Source organism: Epinephelus moara, chromosome 15 (assembly GCF_006386435.1).
Source record: "Epinephelus moara isolate mb chromosome 15, YSFRI_EMoa_1.0, whole genome shotgun sequence".
NCBI lineage: Eukaryota > Metazoa > Chordata > Actinopteri > Perciformes > Serranidae > Epinephelus > Epinephelus moara.
Window position 1 is genome coordinate 199,836 of NC_065520.1, and position 15,667 is coordinate 215,502.

At 39.0% G+C, this 15,667-nt stretch overlaps 2 protein-coding genes and 2 non-coding genes across 5 annotated transcripts in view; all 4 read right to left on the bottom strand.

Moving 5' to 3' along the window:
* LOC126401823 (piggyBac transposable element-derived protein 4-like) overlaps nt 1-5,672 on the bottom strand; it is a 30,005-nt gene extending 24,333 nt beyond the window's left edge. Inside the window, exon 1 of the mRNA XM_050063341.1 lies at nt 5,560-5,672. The gene's annotated coding sequence lies outside the window, so the exon portion shown is untranslated. The remainder of the gene's footprint in view (nt 1-5,559) is intronic.
* On the bottom strand, nt 641-713 carry trnak-cuu (transfer RNA lysine (anticodon CUU)). The gene has a single exon. It is a non-coding gene; the product is annotated as a tRNA-Lys (tRNA).
* trnam-cau (transfer RNA methionine (anticodon CAU)) lies at nt 1,265-1,337 on the bottom strand. The gene has a single exon. It is a non-coding gene; the product is annotated as a tRNA-Met (tRNA).
* Nucleotides 5,673-7,832: 2,160 nt separating the features above from the next.
* Nucleotides 7,833-15,667, bottom strand: part of LOC126401821 (N-chimaerin) — a 31,079-nt gene continuing 23,244 nt past the window's right edge. The window contains exons 3-8 of one of the 2 annotated variants that reach the window (XM_050063333.1): nt 15,107-15,191; nt 14,409-14,582; nt 12,678-12,755; nt 12,370-12,507; nt 12,015-12,120; nt 7,833-11,501 (exon numbers count right to left, since the gene is read on the bottom strand). In XM_050063333.1, the coding sequence (XP_049919290.1) occupies nt 11,330-11,501; nt 12,015-12,120; nt 12,370-12,507; nt 12,678-12,755; nt 14,409-14,582; nt 15,107-15,191 (753 nt within the window). In that variant the 3' untranslated portion in view covers nt 7,833-11,329. The remainder of the gene's footprint in view (nt 11,502-12,014; nt 12,121-12,369; nt 12,508-12,677; nt 12,756-14,408; nt 14,583-15,106; nt 15,192-15,667) is intronic. The other variant, XM_050063332.1, reaches the window with a different exon arrangement.

A 15,667-nucleotide genomic window follows, 5' to 3' on the forward strand; every position in this document is an offset into this window, starting at 1 on the left:
ACCGTTTTTTTCCCCCGTTAAAGGGTTTTTTGGGGAGTTTTTCCTTATCCGCTGCGAGGGTCATAAGGACAGAGGGATGTCGTATGCTGTAAAGCCCTGTGAGGCAAATTGTGATTTGTGATATTGGGCTTTATAAATAAAATTGATTGATTGATTGATTGATTGACCTCCGCGGGCGGTGTGGCCTTATGCAGTGCTTTCAGTGCAGCGGCCCAGGCCAACGGCCACTCGCAAAGAGGACAGCTGCGGTGTTTTTTTTCTCTCCACAATCGAATATCAATTTTCACATTTGAAGGTCCAATTTTTTTTCAAATTCGAATTTAAATTCGAATTTAGAATATTCGTTGACAGCCCTACCTAACTCCTAATGCTAACTCCTTACTGGCAGGAATAAGAGAGATGAGATGGCGGACCTCGAATGACTTCCGGTTCAAGTAAGGAGTTAGGAGTTAGCAGTATAAAATTAAGAGACTTGGGACGTACCCTTGGTGAACTAAAAATCAACTTACCTCTCTCACATCAAGAATAAATCACAATTTTTTATACTGGCCTTTACATTTGAGGTTTTTGGGAAGCTTGAGTACCCAGCTCACAATAAGTGCACGGAAGGGGAAAAGAAAGTTGGGGATAAAAAGATATGCGCCCAACGTGGGGCTCGAACCCACGACCCTGAGATTAAGAGTCTCATGCTCTACCGACTGAGCTAGCCGGGCTTGGTGTGACACACAAAACCTGTGTTTTTATAGCAATGCATATACCGGCACAGGATATCATGGTGGTGTAGTGTTTGCTGTATACACATGTACGTATACATGTATGCACTGTACATCACCACCTAATCACCTATCACATCAATCACTCAGCATTCTGTGAACTCTGCACCACTGCACTGTTGTCTTCTTCTTCACAAATAAACAGTCTGCCATGTGAAAGAAAATGGCACACAAAACTGACAAAAAGAATAGAAGCATAAGACAAAATCACGAGGTAAATTAAAAGTTATGCTATTAAAAGCAGCATTGTCAACAAGTCTGGTCGAAGTAAAAAGCATACACAAGGGTAATGTGACTGAGTAATGATCCTTAGCTTTTGTCCGTATGATTAAATAAGTGTAGTAGAAATATAATAGCATCTAGTGTAATAAAAATGTCTACCATAACACAATATGGTGTAATACAATACAGCAGAAGTTGTATTGAAGTTGTTACAGTTTCCTAACAGAAGATGTGTTCTTAACAAAGATAGACTTCAGCAGCAAAACATCTGCCCCGTGTGAGGCTCGAACTCACGACCTTCAGATTATGAGACTGACGCGCTGCCTACTGCGCCAACGAGGCACTGGATACCATTTAAGAGGAAGCATTTAAATAGGAACTACAAATATAGTGAAGTCAATCTCAGGTAAGTTGTACTTTATTTGTCCCACAGCTGGGAAATTTGCAACATTACAGCAGCAGAGGGACAGGGAAAACAGGAAGCATTAGTAGAAAAAAATAGAAAGCAATATGTAAGTACCTAAAATAAGTAAATTGGAGCAATATAATAAGTAAACAGTATGGAAACAAAATGCAATATAATAAGGAAGCATCAAAAAGAAGCCAAATATAATAAAGATACTGTCTAAATGGCTGATTTAACATTACTGACCAATAAAAGCATAGATGTGGTACAGTTTTACAATACTTCACTGTATGAGACATCCATACTACTTGACAATATATCTGGTTTCACCAGCAGAAATCCTCAAACAAATGCAAAACCAACAGCCCCGAATGCAGCCATGTTAACACTTGAGCACAACTAGAGAACAACACACCATCTGTTGGTTGTAGCTGTAATTCCCTTCATTGTCCTCCAGAGGGAGGCAAAGCACTTCTCACTCCCACTGCAGAGAAACCTACCATAAACTGCCCTAACTTCTGTGAAACTGTCAACAAATATGCTATAATGTCCTTCAGCAGGTACAACACACTCACTTTATCCAGCTAAAAAGCTTATGGGCGGTGTCATGTAAATTTACTGTGGATAGATGAAAATGTACCCACCAAAAAACGTCAATGCATCTTCATCTTTCACTACTTGCTTTCCGTCCTCATTAATGTACTATGATGTTCATGAGCATAAACTTTTGGGTATGTTACTTTAAAGCAACACTGTACCATTATGGTAAGAACAGGAATGAATGCATTTAAGAGTGTAAGCATATTCAAAACAAGATAGTGAGTTATAATTCAGTGTTTATTTATTTAACATTTGAATGCCTGTTTTTAGTGTCCTGGTGTGTCTTTCTTGACATACTGCATGTTGCCACCATAATAAATAAAATAAAATGCAGCAGTGAAAAATAAAAATAAAAATGCAAAAGGACAAACGGGGAAGGGAGGGCGCCATGAGATGACGTCATTGAGAGCGTCTCATGTCCACAACTGATGTAAACAACTACAGGCACATCCATGACTACGACGAGATGGAAAGATTCCTTGGGAACTTCTTGGCTACATTCAGTTTTGTCGTCGCTCCAGACATATCTCACGCTCTCTTCCTCTCCTGCCATTTTTTGACTGTGGACTCGTGGAGCGGAAGTGAAGTAGAAGTAGGATCCGGTAGCCTATGTCACCGTTTATTCGCTAAATCTGTTTCCATTGCCAAAAGTTGCATTTTCCTAATATCGATATGCTGACTTTTCCACCCCCTTCCAAGCGTAGAATTGTTTTTTGCAATATTTCGGCTTTTTTTCTAATTTCTGGCATTTCCATGCAAGGTTTTTTTTTCGAAACTGTTCACACAGTGTAGCCTAAATAAAGTGTTGAGTTGAAATGTATTAGTTCCTACGTTCCCTGAAAGCAACGTGATAGGGGAAGGTCCCTAGCCTTTTTGTTAAGCTGTCTGTCATGATTCCACACCCCTCTCAGTTGATGCCACACCCCCACGCTAGATCAGGGCCAAAAGTCTGAAACTGAAAAGAAAAGATCTGAAACTGAAAAAGAAAAATCTGAAACTGGAAAAAGATTTGAAACTGTAAAAACTAAGATCTGAATCTGAAAAGATAAAACGTGCAACTCAAAAAAATAGATCTCAAATATCTAAATATATGAAAGTGAAAAATGAAAATAAATAATTTATTCAAAAGAATTACCAGAGTGATTCATAATTATATTTAACCTGAAAAAACTTTCTGTACACTTATTTTCATTTTGAATACACTGATGTACAGGGCTCGAAATTGCGACTGTTTTGGTCACATATGCGACCAAAATTTCATCTGTGTGACCTCAAAATATAATTGGGAGCAAAATTTTGCTGGTGCTCCTAACTTTTGAAGTTAGGAGCACCAGTGCTACCATGTAAAAAAGTTAATTTTAAGCCCTGATGTATTTTTCAAAATTCAAGATCAAAACTTCAATTTTCAGTTTCAAATTTTATTTTCTCAAGTACAGTAACATTTGGCCCCAATATAGCACCATAACGGCCCATCAGCAGATGGACACATGAAATACAATGCTTTTAATGTTTGTAATTTTCATTCATTGTGTAAAATTAATACCAATGACATGCTGATATTGTCTTGCATCCCTTAGTGTATTAGCCTGAACTGTGATGCAACTAATATTATTAAATGTATGTAAATTAATATGCAGATTTAAAAAGAAAATTATGATGACTGATAAGCATTTAAACAGTATACAAACCAACATATACAATATCAAAAGCTGTCATGCTGTTATGATTCCATAAATGTACAGTGCTGCCTCAAGGCAACATTTGAGCATTTTGCACTAATTAATTATCAAATAAGACTTCCTTAAAAAGTTAAAAAACAAACTTAACTCATCCATTTCTGTGAATCCATTTTTTTTCAGCTTGAAAAATGACAATAAGGGACTTTTGCAGACCTTTTTTTTTTGGGAGGGAGTTGATAGGGCTGAACCATGTGTAAAGGCCCACAGACGGGCTAAACATGGCCTCCAGAGAGTCATGGCGTATTATCAACAGTACTATGGGTTCCCTTCAAGACTATTCAAGAGAAGGCTGAGACACGGGGTCAAACATGGGGGGATTGCACATGCGCAGTGTAACTTGAGCTGCGATGCTGGAGGGTGACAGCAGGGGCGCTAGATAAAAAGCGCAGGATCAGGCGATCAAGGAGTGCGCTTGGTGCAGTCTGCTTGGACTTTTGGACGGCAGCTGCCTGAAGTTGTCGGAATTGCATCTCTGTCATTCTCACCCACAACGCAGTCCAATAATAAGCTGTGAAAATGACATGCATGCACATATCCCAGAACCAACAACATGGAGCCAGATCAAATAGCTCTTGTTTTGCTGTGTGATGTTTCCAGCACAAAGCTCTTCCTCAGACTTTAAGTTCATTTGTTATTTGTGTGGTGACTGTTTGTGTGTGAAAACGCAAAATAAATCATTTTTGTCCTGCAATTGTTCCTGTGTTTTGTGGTGTGTGACATCAAGACAATAATGAAACTGAGAATATTTGAATACTGGAATATGTCAAAATGTGTCAATAAGCTCTTTTTTCAATATCATTTTAATTTGTTTTTCTTCCTTAATAAAGTAGCTAACCTTAACTAATGCCTCTGGTAAAGAACTAGGGCTGCTGTCATTGGTTTTGATTCTGAGAATCATCCTTCAGTGTTACACTAGATATTATCACAATATATTTTGCTGTTAAGCCAGAGCACAGATTATCAGTTTTGCCATAATAGTTCAACTCTACTGCAAAAACAAACATTTTCAAATCATTCATAAATTCCCAAATGTAACCAAAAATACAAATTGACCATGAAACAAACATCCCCTTTATTCCGCGCTCTCACGCCATCTACTGAGCCTTTGAGGAAGTGCAAACCAGATTTTACTGCTTGTGCAATCCCCCCATGTTTGACCCCGTGTCTCAGCCTTCTCTTGAACAGCCTTGGTTCCCCTGTGGCCCTAGCTCTTATATTAAGTACTGCAACATGACTGAGGATAAATCGTGTGAGTGTTAACAGCCAAGAATGACGTATCTCCTAGTACCTAGCGGTTACACGACACCGACACATTTGGCTGCAAAGATTTGAGCATCTCATTCAAGCATAACTATATAAGAAAATAGGGCTGATGTTTAGGATTTAGTTTGGCTTGGCTAATCAGTCTGCAATCCATTGAAGTTAACTGGCGACACGTTAGCTTTTAAGCTAGCTGTTGGCCCTTGACGTTCAACCTAACTTGACTTTGCGTTAGCTGACACACGCACAAAATAACTACCATACACACAGTTTACGTGGAAAATATAACAAAGTCACAAATTAACATGGTTCATACGCATTTTGGTGTTAGGTTGACAATAATTCACACATTAGTCGCAAAAACATCGCTGACTGCAATCCCTATAAGTTAACATTACGCTAACAGCTCGCGCGTGACGTTCAACCTAAAAAAATCGTTAACGTTAGCTGAAACACACAAATTATTTCCCTTATACACGGCTTTGCATGGAAAATACAACAGACTCACCAAAGCAACATTGTTTATAAGTGTTTTCACATTGGGTTAATAGTGACTCACCCATTAGTCCGAGAAACTTCGCTGATTTAACCACATTTTTTGCTGCGTTTTCCTCCTACGGTCCTCTGCAGAGCAAGTCTCACGTCCCGATGTCCATGGCCGGAAAACCTCTCCTGCGTGTCGTGTTTTTTCACCACAGTTTGCTGACAGTCCCGACCCTGTCTATCTTATACTTCAACTTTAATGCTGACAATAAAATATGCGCTAATAACTGCCGTGTAACCATGTGGGTTAATTTCCTCCGTCGCCCGTGGAGCTCTGTGACCTCCCGACACAGCGGCGCCCCCAATAAAGCAACAGCCAATGGGAGAAGGCCAACCATGGTTGAGCTGACGTCACATGTTGAACAGACGCATGAGCCGTGTGCACTTCACGACACTATTAAAAAGTTACAAAAGTGGCTTCTACGCTATTTAAAACCATTTATGTCATAAAAAGTGCAACAACACATATAACGACTTCCAACTGTCATAGATATTCATACTTAAATAGAGAACAATGGAACAGGATCTTCCCGTTGCCTCATAATTATATAATTCCAAATAGAATCAAGGATTTTTATTTAATTCAATTGAACATAATTTATCCCGGAGATTCTTGAGTTAGTGAATGCTTCAAATTACATTAACACTAAGTACAGTAACCACAGTTTCAGTGCTCCACAACCAGACAACCAGTGGGTTCCTCGGGTCAGGGTCACTCCCTGGGCCCAGGTTTAGAAACAGTATTAAATATCTGGCAAAATATACAAATATGCACAATAAAAGTGTTTTCAAGGAGTAGAAGCAAAAACCAGTGTCTAATAAAGTAACAATAGGAATATGATGAGTACAAGAGTTACTAAAATGAACTTAAATGGTGGAGAAAATCAGACTGCTCCTGAAAGAGTAGTGTTGCACATTGTTTTTGTGTTTTTTTTCTTTTCCCTACATTTCATTTAATTGTTGTGCAATTTAATTTATTTTCATATTACTTTTATATTACGAAATATATTTTCTACAACTGTTATAATTAAAGTCTGGAATGCACACTATGTGTTGTATGTATTCAGTTAGGTATGGAAGTTTTTATTGGACTTCATTATTTGTAACCCACACAAGACAATCTACAAATGTGTACCATGATCCACAAATATTTCACTGTCCAAACACGTGTTTTTTTTAAATATTTGTGTTATGTAAAGTCAAATCCACAAAAATACAGATTGATTTGCAAATGCGCATAACTTACTCTGTAAACACGTGCTTTAATTTAACATGAAAATGTCACAGGTTTTACAAATGTATAGAGTTGCGCTACAGCAAATATATGTGAAGTCAAATTCACGCATTTTTGGATCTGTTTTTACAGTGAAACTGGTTTTTCACATTTGTGAATCGCTTCCTTTAAGCTACAGGGTCATGTAAATCTGTTGACTTCCCTCTTGTTTATTTGCACAATTCTGTCAAAATCCTGCTGCAGCAGGATCTGTAAAAAAATAAAAATAAAAAATAACTGTGTGACTTGCAGTTATTTGCCACATCAGCAGTTGGCGACATTCCCTCACAGGGGATAACTGTACCTGGTAGGCTAACACAAAGAGCCTATCTAGCATAAACATCTTTAACTAGCCTATAACAACAACTGGACACAGGGACAGAAGTCAGCCGCTATTAGTTTGCTTCCAGACAGCATGGGGAATATATGCCTCTAAGTATGAGCACATATTTCTATTTATGTCAAGAATTTGAAAATAACATAATTTGTAAGGATGACATTCTCGCAATGCTAATTTGCATTAGCGCGTTAATGGCAATTCCCATTAAGTCTTAGCATTGAGCTGATGGACTAATGTGACACGGTTGCAGTGGTGGAAGAAGCACTCAGATCTTTTACTCAGGTAAAAGTACAAAAGAAACAAAAAGTAAAAGTATTCATCATGCAGAGTGGCCCATATGAAATAAAATAAATGTGTTTATCTCTTTAGTATTGAAGCAGGGAAATGGGGGGCTTTTATTTGAGCAACCTGAATCTATTTTTTCTTTAAATTCTGAAATTCAAATTTTTGGATCCAAATTTTTATGACCATTAAAAAATAATATATTCAAATTAAGCTTTTAAAATTGAAAATCCATAAATTTAATATTTTCATTTCAAAGAGGTTAATTCACAACAAAAAAATAAGATACAGATACATGGATTTTCAAAGTAAAATATTTCTATGCTATGAATTCAGCGGTGTTGTAATCACTAGCTGTTAAAATCAAAACACCTATGTCTCTTATTTGTTTCTGTAGAAAACTTGCCTGTTTCCATTTGACGCCTGGAGAGTAAGCTCTGAACAAAATTCAGACATGAACCAGCTGAGAGCCATATTTAATAATTTAATTTCACCATGCATAAACCATATAGAAAATACTTTACAGCAATGACAATTTAAAAAAACAAACAAAAACAAAACATTTCATGATGCAAAAAAAAAAAAAAAAAGTGTCACAGATCACTGAAGGCTCACGTTATCATCGGGTTAGGCTGATGGTAGTTAGTACAACAAAAAGTCAACAAAACAGTTAAAATGAAAAACATGAAAAATCAAGATTTGTTAGAAAAAGGTTGATGTTACGTTTATGTTACATCCATTCTGCACCCAGCAAAGGATGAGCGCGCTTGATCTTTACAACCCTAACTCGGTCTTTGCTGTGTAAAATGGGTCTTGGTGTCTGGTGGTTCATCACTGCTTTGCAAATGAAGCACACTAGGAGTATGTCATCAGTGACCCCCGACAGAAATGGGGGTAGACATGAATGAAAAGGGGGGCTTGGAGTGTTGGCTGAGGTGAGGGTTACATGCAGAAGGCATCCACTTTTACACCTCCACCCTTTTCAAATGGCACTAGTTAAAAAACAAGAAGTCATGGCAAATACACTCCTTCGTATTACAGATGATTAGGGACATCATCCCACAACTAATACTGCTTTCATTTCATCCGAGCGCGGTCAAAACATTACAGCAAACCTTTGCAATGTTTCACCAGCAGCTCATCTTCACATATCTGGAAGAAACTCAGTGTGGCATTTGATTACACTTGTATTTCAGTAAAATCTCATTTTGTCTCTGTCTGTAAAAAGAAAAGAAATAAATAAAAATGATCCAAACTGGCCTTTACTTATGTCGAAGCAATATTATTTCTAACAATTTCACAGTTGTATCATCTTTCCGAACATGTCAGTGGAGTCACAATACAGCCTCATTGTCAACCAGCACATCAAGAGAGGGAAGCGCCAATACAGCTTTAATAGTGAATATGGAGTAATTAACATTATGAGCTTCTGTTTTATAGAGCTCCTTTGCTTTGATTTTTGGGATATTAAAATTTCAAATAATTTGGTGCTCAAAACCCATCTCGGTACCGAAGTGAATTATCCCTCTCAGGCCTATAAAGTCGATAAAGCCTCAACATTATGATTTCAATCTGTTGAATTGCATCCAGGAAAGCGATCAAGAATTTCAATTAGTATTTGGAGCACATCTGCTTGTTAACACTGCTTAATTACAATACTGCTTTATACAAATGACCTAGGCAAAACAAAAACATCATGAAGCACTGGTTCACATATTTGTGTTTCAAGTCTGTTATGTGTTCCTCTCTTTACTATCTGCCAATGGATTAGTGTTCTGCGCAGACAGTGTGCTTATTTAAAGGGTAACTCTGGTACTTTTTAACCTGGACCCTATTTTCTCATGTTTTATGTCTAAGTGACTAATGGGAACAATAATTTTTTTAATTGGTCCAGTATTGAGCTATTTATAACGCTGCAGCAGAGGAACCGAGTGCAACATAATACAAATGAGCAACTGTGCAACGTCAATTTACGTCCACTGAAAGAGCTTGTTTTTGCCACTGACAGACTCAGATTATTATCATAAGTATCTCACAGCACTATGGAAAGGATCCCTACACAGATAAATCTTTATGTTAAAGAAAAAGATCCTTTTTGTTCAACTAGAAACAGCCCTGAAATCACCGTCACCAAACCCACCAGACTCCACTGAAATAAACAGTAATTTTAACATTGTATAACAAAATCTAAAGTTGACAGAAACAAAATAAAACTCATGAAAACCATCTTGGTTCATCTTTCCGCTGTTCCAACAATCCCCACCTCAGGCTTGGTTGAGATAAACACATAATTCACCCAGTTAGATGTGAAAACATGCTGGCTCTCTACATGCTACAATGACTGTTATTTAAATGAAGTCTGGTTGGTTTGGCAATGTTTTTTTTAAAACTGTTAGTGGTTAAACAAAAAGGTCTATCGAGTCTATGTGGGGATCCTTTCCATTATGTTGTCAGATACCTACCAACAATTTGAGCCTGTCAGTGGCAAAAACAAGTACTTGTAGTGGATGTAAAGTGACGGTGTACAAATGCCCCAAATGATTACATTGCAGCCTGTTTCGTCACTGCTGCCTGCATTGCTCTCCCTCAGTACTGGACCAGTTAAAAAAACATTGTTCCCATTTCTCACTTAGACACAAAAACAAAGGATAATAGAGTCCAGGTTGAAAAATATTGTAATTACCCTTTAAAGGCCTGATGGAGAACTAGAAAGTCTAAATATTGAGAAAAATTATGTGTGCTTGCTGCAGAAATGTTCCCAAAGCTTTCATTTAAATACAAAATAGCGTTATTTTTCACTTTAGAGGCGAAGAGAGCAAACACAGGATTACTTCAGGGACAGTGAGAAAAAAAGATAAACCATTTAGTGTACAGCTCCATCAGTTATAACATAATTATCCAGCAACAACTCTTAAACAGAGGCTCATAATTTGACACAAAAAATGGTAAGTCTGCATTTCTATGTTAACAACTAAAAAACTACTTAGTGTAAAATGACTTTGTAATTACATTTCAGTCGATGGAAAAGAAGAGGGAGCTGTAAAGTAAAGAGTTTTTAAAGAGGAATGAAAACACATTAGGTCCAAGTCACTTAAGTTCCATTCAGAGGAATGAGTGCGCATTATGGGTGAGCGGTTCCCTTTTTCCATTCATTCATTCATCCAGCTGTCTACAGGTATGGAGTCAATGCTTCTTAAAGGGATATCTTGACACAATGGAAAACAAAGCAAACAAACGGATCTCTTACCACCAGAGTTTGAGGAAAACATGGAGCGTTATTGCCTTTTAGACCGAACTTTGACACTTGTTTAGAAGTGTGTGGCTCATTTGGTTTTTGTGGTGAATGTTAATGACCCAAGGTTTTTTAGCTAGCTGATTTCTGGTGTCTGGTGAGGAAAACTCAAAAACGTCAAGGCATCAATTTAAGAACAATTTAAACATATACATGGATCACTCAGTGTTTCCCTTACACAGACAAAGTAGTGTTGTTCCAATGCTGTTGCTATCTTCTCGCCATGATAGAGAACATATTCTCTTTTCTTCCAGCTCATCAAAAAAGATCCTAATTGTTTATTTCTAACAAGGCTGGAATATTGTCCTAAATCAACACATTTGGATCTTCTGTGGAAGCCTCAGGTGTGTGATTGAGTGTAAAAATGTAGGGAAACACTGCATCCTTCCTTTGACTTCTTCTCCACTGTTTGCAAATAGTTGCTTCCTTCGTTGATCCCTCCTTCCACTCCTCGATGTCGTTTCTATCAAGACACAAGTTCCAGATGTCTTGCATGTTTCTTCATGTTCTTGTTAAAAGTTTTCTTTTCACAGGAGGACTTCCCGATCTGTATGTCTTTCTTCTCCAAGTTGAAAGAATCGTTCTCCCCTCCCTTCCTCTCAGAACAACACGTCTTCGTTGGTAATGAGAGTTTCCACCACGAGTCTCTGGTATCGGATGTCGTTGAGCGCTGTCATGGCGTCTAGCCCGGGGGCCCTCATCAGTGTCGGGCCGAAGACTATACCCAAGTTCTCGCTGGACATGAGGTTCTCCTTTTCGTAGTCCGTCACTCTGGAAAGAGAGAGGACAGAAAGCATGTTAAGGCCAAGACACACCAAAATGACATCAAGAAGGACTGTTGCATCGTCCAACAGCCAATGGCTAACTAGCACGTAAGTTCTGCAACTGTTTGAGAGGAAATAATTCTCCACAGCAGCGGATGGTGGCAGTCTGTATTTGTTGTTTAAAAGGGAAATCCACAAGACCGACAGGGTGGATTCAAGATGCTAGTTACTCAGTTAGCACATTAGCATCATGACCTGATGTAGACAGAACAATGGATATTAACCATGTGCTAGAGAACAATTACCAACCGTTTCTGCTAACACGCTCAATGGCTAAAAAATATTGTTTCCACCTCATGCCCTCTTAAATTTAGTGGTTTGTTTGCCTTGGACCTAGGCTAATTTATACAATGTAAAATGCCATAGGCTTGTGCTAATAATGTTAGCGTGTTAAAGTATAAATCCTGCTTAAGCTATCACAATATGTGATTAGGTGAAACCACAACTTGTGTGTTCAGACCTCTTGAGGTGAGCCATGAGGTATCGCAGTGTCTCGCAGTGAGCTGGCGGCAGCAGCTTCAGCGCCTCGTGAAGAGCCTCCAGACGTTTTTCTGGGTCTGCTATCTCTGCAACACGCACAAAAAGGAACGCAGATTAAAGAAACGTGTTTCAGGAGCACTAAACATAGGCCATCCCACAGATAAGCAACACGTAAGAATCTTATAAGCAAATGTAAAGGAAAAAAAAAACCTGACAAAATACATTTCACCCACACCTTGTCCGTGTTGCCTTCAAAAGCTCAGCTTAGCCTCTAAACTGCCCTTCCATTCATTTTTCATCTTATGTAATAAGGTACAGAAAGCATGAAGACCTACTTGCTGTTTCTATGAAGCGTGGGTAGGCGTCATATGTGATGAGGGGAATAGGCAGCTCTCTGAAGTAGAGTTTGAGGGCTCCGGTGATGATGTTGAGGTCCTCGTAGGCATTAGAGGAAATGTCCGCCTTCTCTCCATCTGTGGAGCAAAGCAGTCGGTACATCGTGCAAACATATGGACCCAAACAATGAGTCAGTGACTGAAAGAAACCCACAGATGATGGCAGCGGATAACATATCTGCCTTCAGAATTTTATTGATATTTCACTGATGCTGGGAGGCAAATTCCTACAGATGAGCAACACTCACCTCTGTCAAAGGCCAGCTTGACATCTTCAATCAACTCACTGAAGCCTGATATTCTGTACAAACCCTCTGACTGGAGACCTGAGACAGACAAGGAGAGTTGAAGGGATGATTTAAATTAACTTAATCCTGTGTTCCTGCGTTAACTCTCTTGTTATAAGTCAAATACATGTCTAAAAAGCTGTGTCCACTTGCTATGGCGTAAATACATTGGGATGCCAGTGATAGGTGCCAAAGGGCAGAGTGCAACAAACATTTCTGGCGCTCAATTGTGATGCTAGCAATATTGTGTTACTTATCTTGTGTGTTAGCAAGCAAGTAGTGAGCAAACACCGTCAGCAGCAAAGAATATGCAGAGAGCAGCAGCGCAAGCAGAGTCTGCTAACGTTACCGCTGCTAACATTAACCTTACAACGACTGAGGCTAGCTCCTTCAGCTGGTTACGCCGATTTATGTTTGGATATTGGTGAGCAAAACCTTTGTTTTCATTTTCTTAAAAACAATGTGACTGAGGTCTAATTCATTCATCTCTCCCTCGTCCTCTGCCTGATCTTATGGCGAGGGAGGTGTGGGTGGAGCCAACAGTCCACTGCCACTGTACTTCCATATTGCGCCAATAGACCTTTTCACAGCGGATGTTTTGACTTGTCAAAGTAGGTAAAGCACAGGTGAAATTGATAACATTAACAATGGCTCAGTTCCAATTAGCTGTTCAGTGAGCCAGCATGCACAATGACAAAGCCTCTAATAAGTATTAAATACACCTGTGCTTTACCTACTATGACAAGTCAAAATGTCTGCCGTGAAATAGGTCTATCTCTAAGCCCGCACACTTTGATTCAAGGCCCCTTTGTAACTGCACACGGCTCAAATATTCAGTTTCAGTGTGAAATACGAAGTTAAAGACGCTCTCACCTCTGTTTCACAGGGACTTTAAACTGTTGTAATTAAACACGTTTAAACAAAAATCCCAGAATGCACTGGTTCAATGAGAATAATTACACATTTTCTTCCATGAAAGTAATTTGAATATATTTGGGTTTTGGACTGTTGGTTTGACAAAAGAATAAATTTAAAGACATGCAACAAGTATTTCTTCCCATTTTTTACATGTTTTAACTAAAAAAAAAATAAAAATTATCTTGTTAATTGAGAAAACAATAATAATTGTTACTTGTTGCACTAATTTCTTTATACTGCTGATTATTCAATTAAGCATAATGAGTAATGGGTGTACTGTAGATGTCAGCTGCTGATTAATGCTAATATACCACAGTGTTTGTGAAATGTTTTTTCTCCTGTTGTGCGAATGGAACAGCTTGAATGAATTAAACTGAAGGAGACAGAAATAGGAATTAAACACACACACACACACACACACACACACACAGATTAAAACAAAGAGACGGCGTTGAAGATTGATTAGACACTACAACAGAGACAGAGTGGGGGGATGAGGAGTGAATTGCTCTCCTGCTCCTGTCAAGTTCAATCACTTCACGTCAGGTGTCTATTGATTTCACGTATTAGTTTCTTGAATCGCAGTCGATAAAATCCTGTCTCTGGCAGCTCCCCTAAGACAACTCAGATCCCATGCGGGATAAATTGTAGCACTCCCACTCTCACGTGTGGGATTTATTCTGCCTGTGTACATCTTTATTCCACTGACACACACATCTTGCATACACATGCAGGTCTCGTGGGTGGAGGCAGCAAACGATTTGATCCTCTCACCTCTAGCCTCGATTTCCTGTATGCACATGTCAACCACCATGGGCCTCTTGGTGTTGTGGGCTTTGACCAGCGTGGTCAAGTCGCAGCTGTATACCTTCTTGACGTGCCGCAGGTCTGGCTGGCAGTCGTTGGGCACGACTTTGGAGCACTGCTTGTGGACGTTCAACCCACAGTCTGACAGAGAGAGACAGAATACGACAGTGAATCATTTACGCCATTGTTTTTCAGCGTCTTGTGTGGCTGCATTTACATAAAAGTGTGCTTTCAGCTCTTCCTACTGCTGTAAAGACCCAACAGCAATATCAGGATAATGCAATTTTGTCTCCGACTTAAAGCATAACAAGTAGAAAGTTGCATTGAAGTGTAGGCGTTGCTGAGGCACAGTTCATCAGACAGACCCACACACACTGTAATAATCACACACACAGTGTGTTCTCTGGCACCAAATTGAATCTTTTAACATTTAAAATCCACGGTACACAGCAGATGAGTCAACAGCAAAAAGTGACTAACTTTAAGCCTGCTGTCCCAGTTTCGAGTCACGGTTTAAAGAGAGAGGAGGCGCGACATGTCGAACACAGCGGGGGAGGCAGAGGAGCAGAAATTTAATCATTTTTTGGATTGAGAGAAGTGAATAATGCACTGATGTGTGTGTGTGTGTGTGTGTGTTTGTGAGAGGATGTGTATGTGTGTGTTACCTGCACACTTGACTCCCTGAGCGATGAGACCCCACATGAAGTTGGCACAGTACTCACACCAGTGGGGGCCTCTGAATGTATGAACCTGGTTATTATGAGATGGACAAAAAGGGACATTTGATCATTTCTAAACTGAAATTTATCGCAGAATTTATAACGAACTTTAAAGTGAAGAAAATATGGTCAGACAAAATAAAAAATAAACATGAGTTTAATGTGCTTAAATTATATATCTGCACAGGTCTACACTGAGAAAAAGGGGTATGCCAGCAATTACAGACACTGAAGAAAGGAAGATGGAGACACAATAGGAGTCCTTAAAATGACGTTTATAGAAAAATTACAGTGAGAGCTGAGTTTTAATCTGCTTAGTTTTCGCATAAATTGGCTCTATATAATGAAATGCTAATACCCTCCATCACACCACAGTGCTCTTTGTGAGCGTGTGTCTGTCAGTGTGTGTTCGTCCACATCTCCCTTGAGCTCAGTACACTGTGGCTCTGACCTTTGTGCTCCTCACTAATGGCTCCTTGCAGTATGGAAATCTGGGAGTCTGACGCA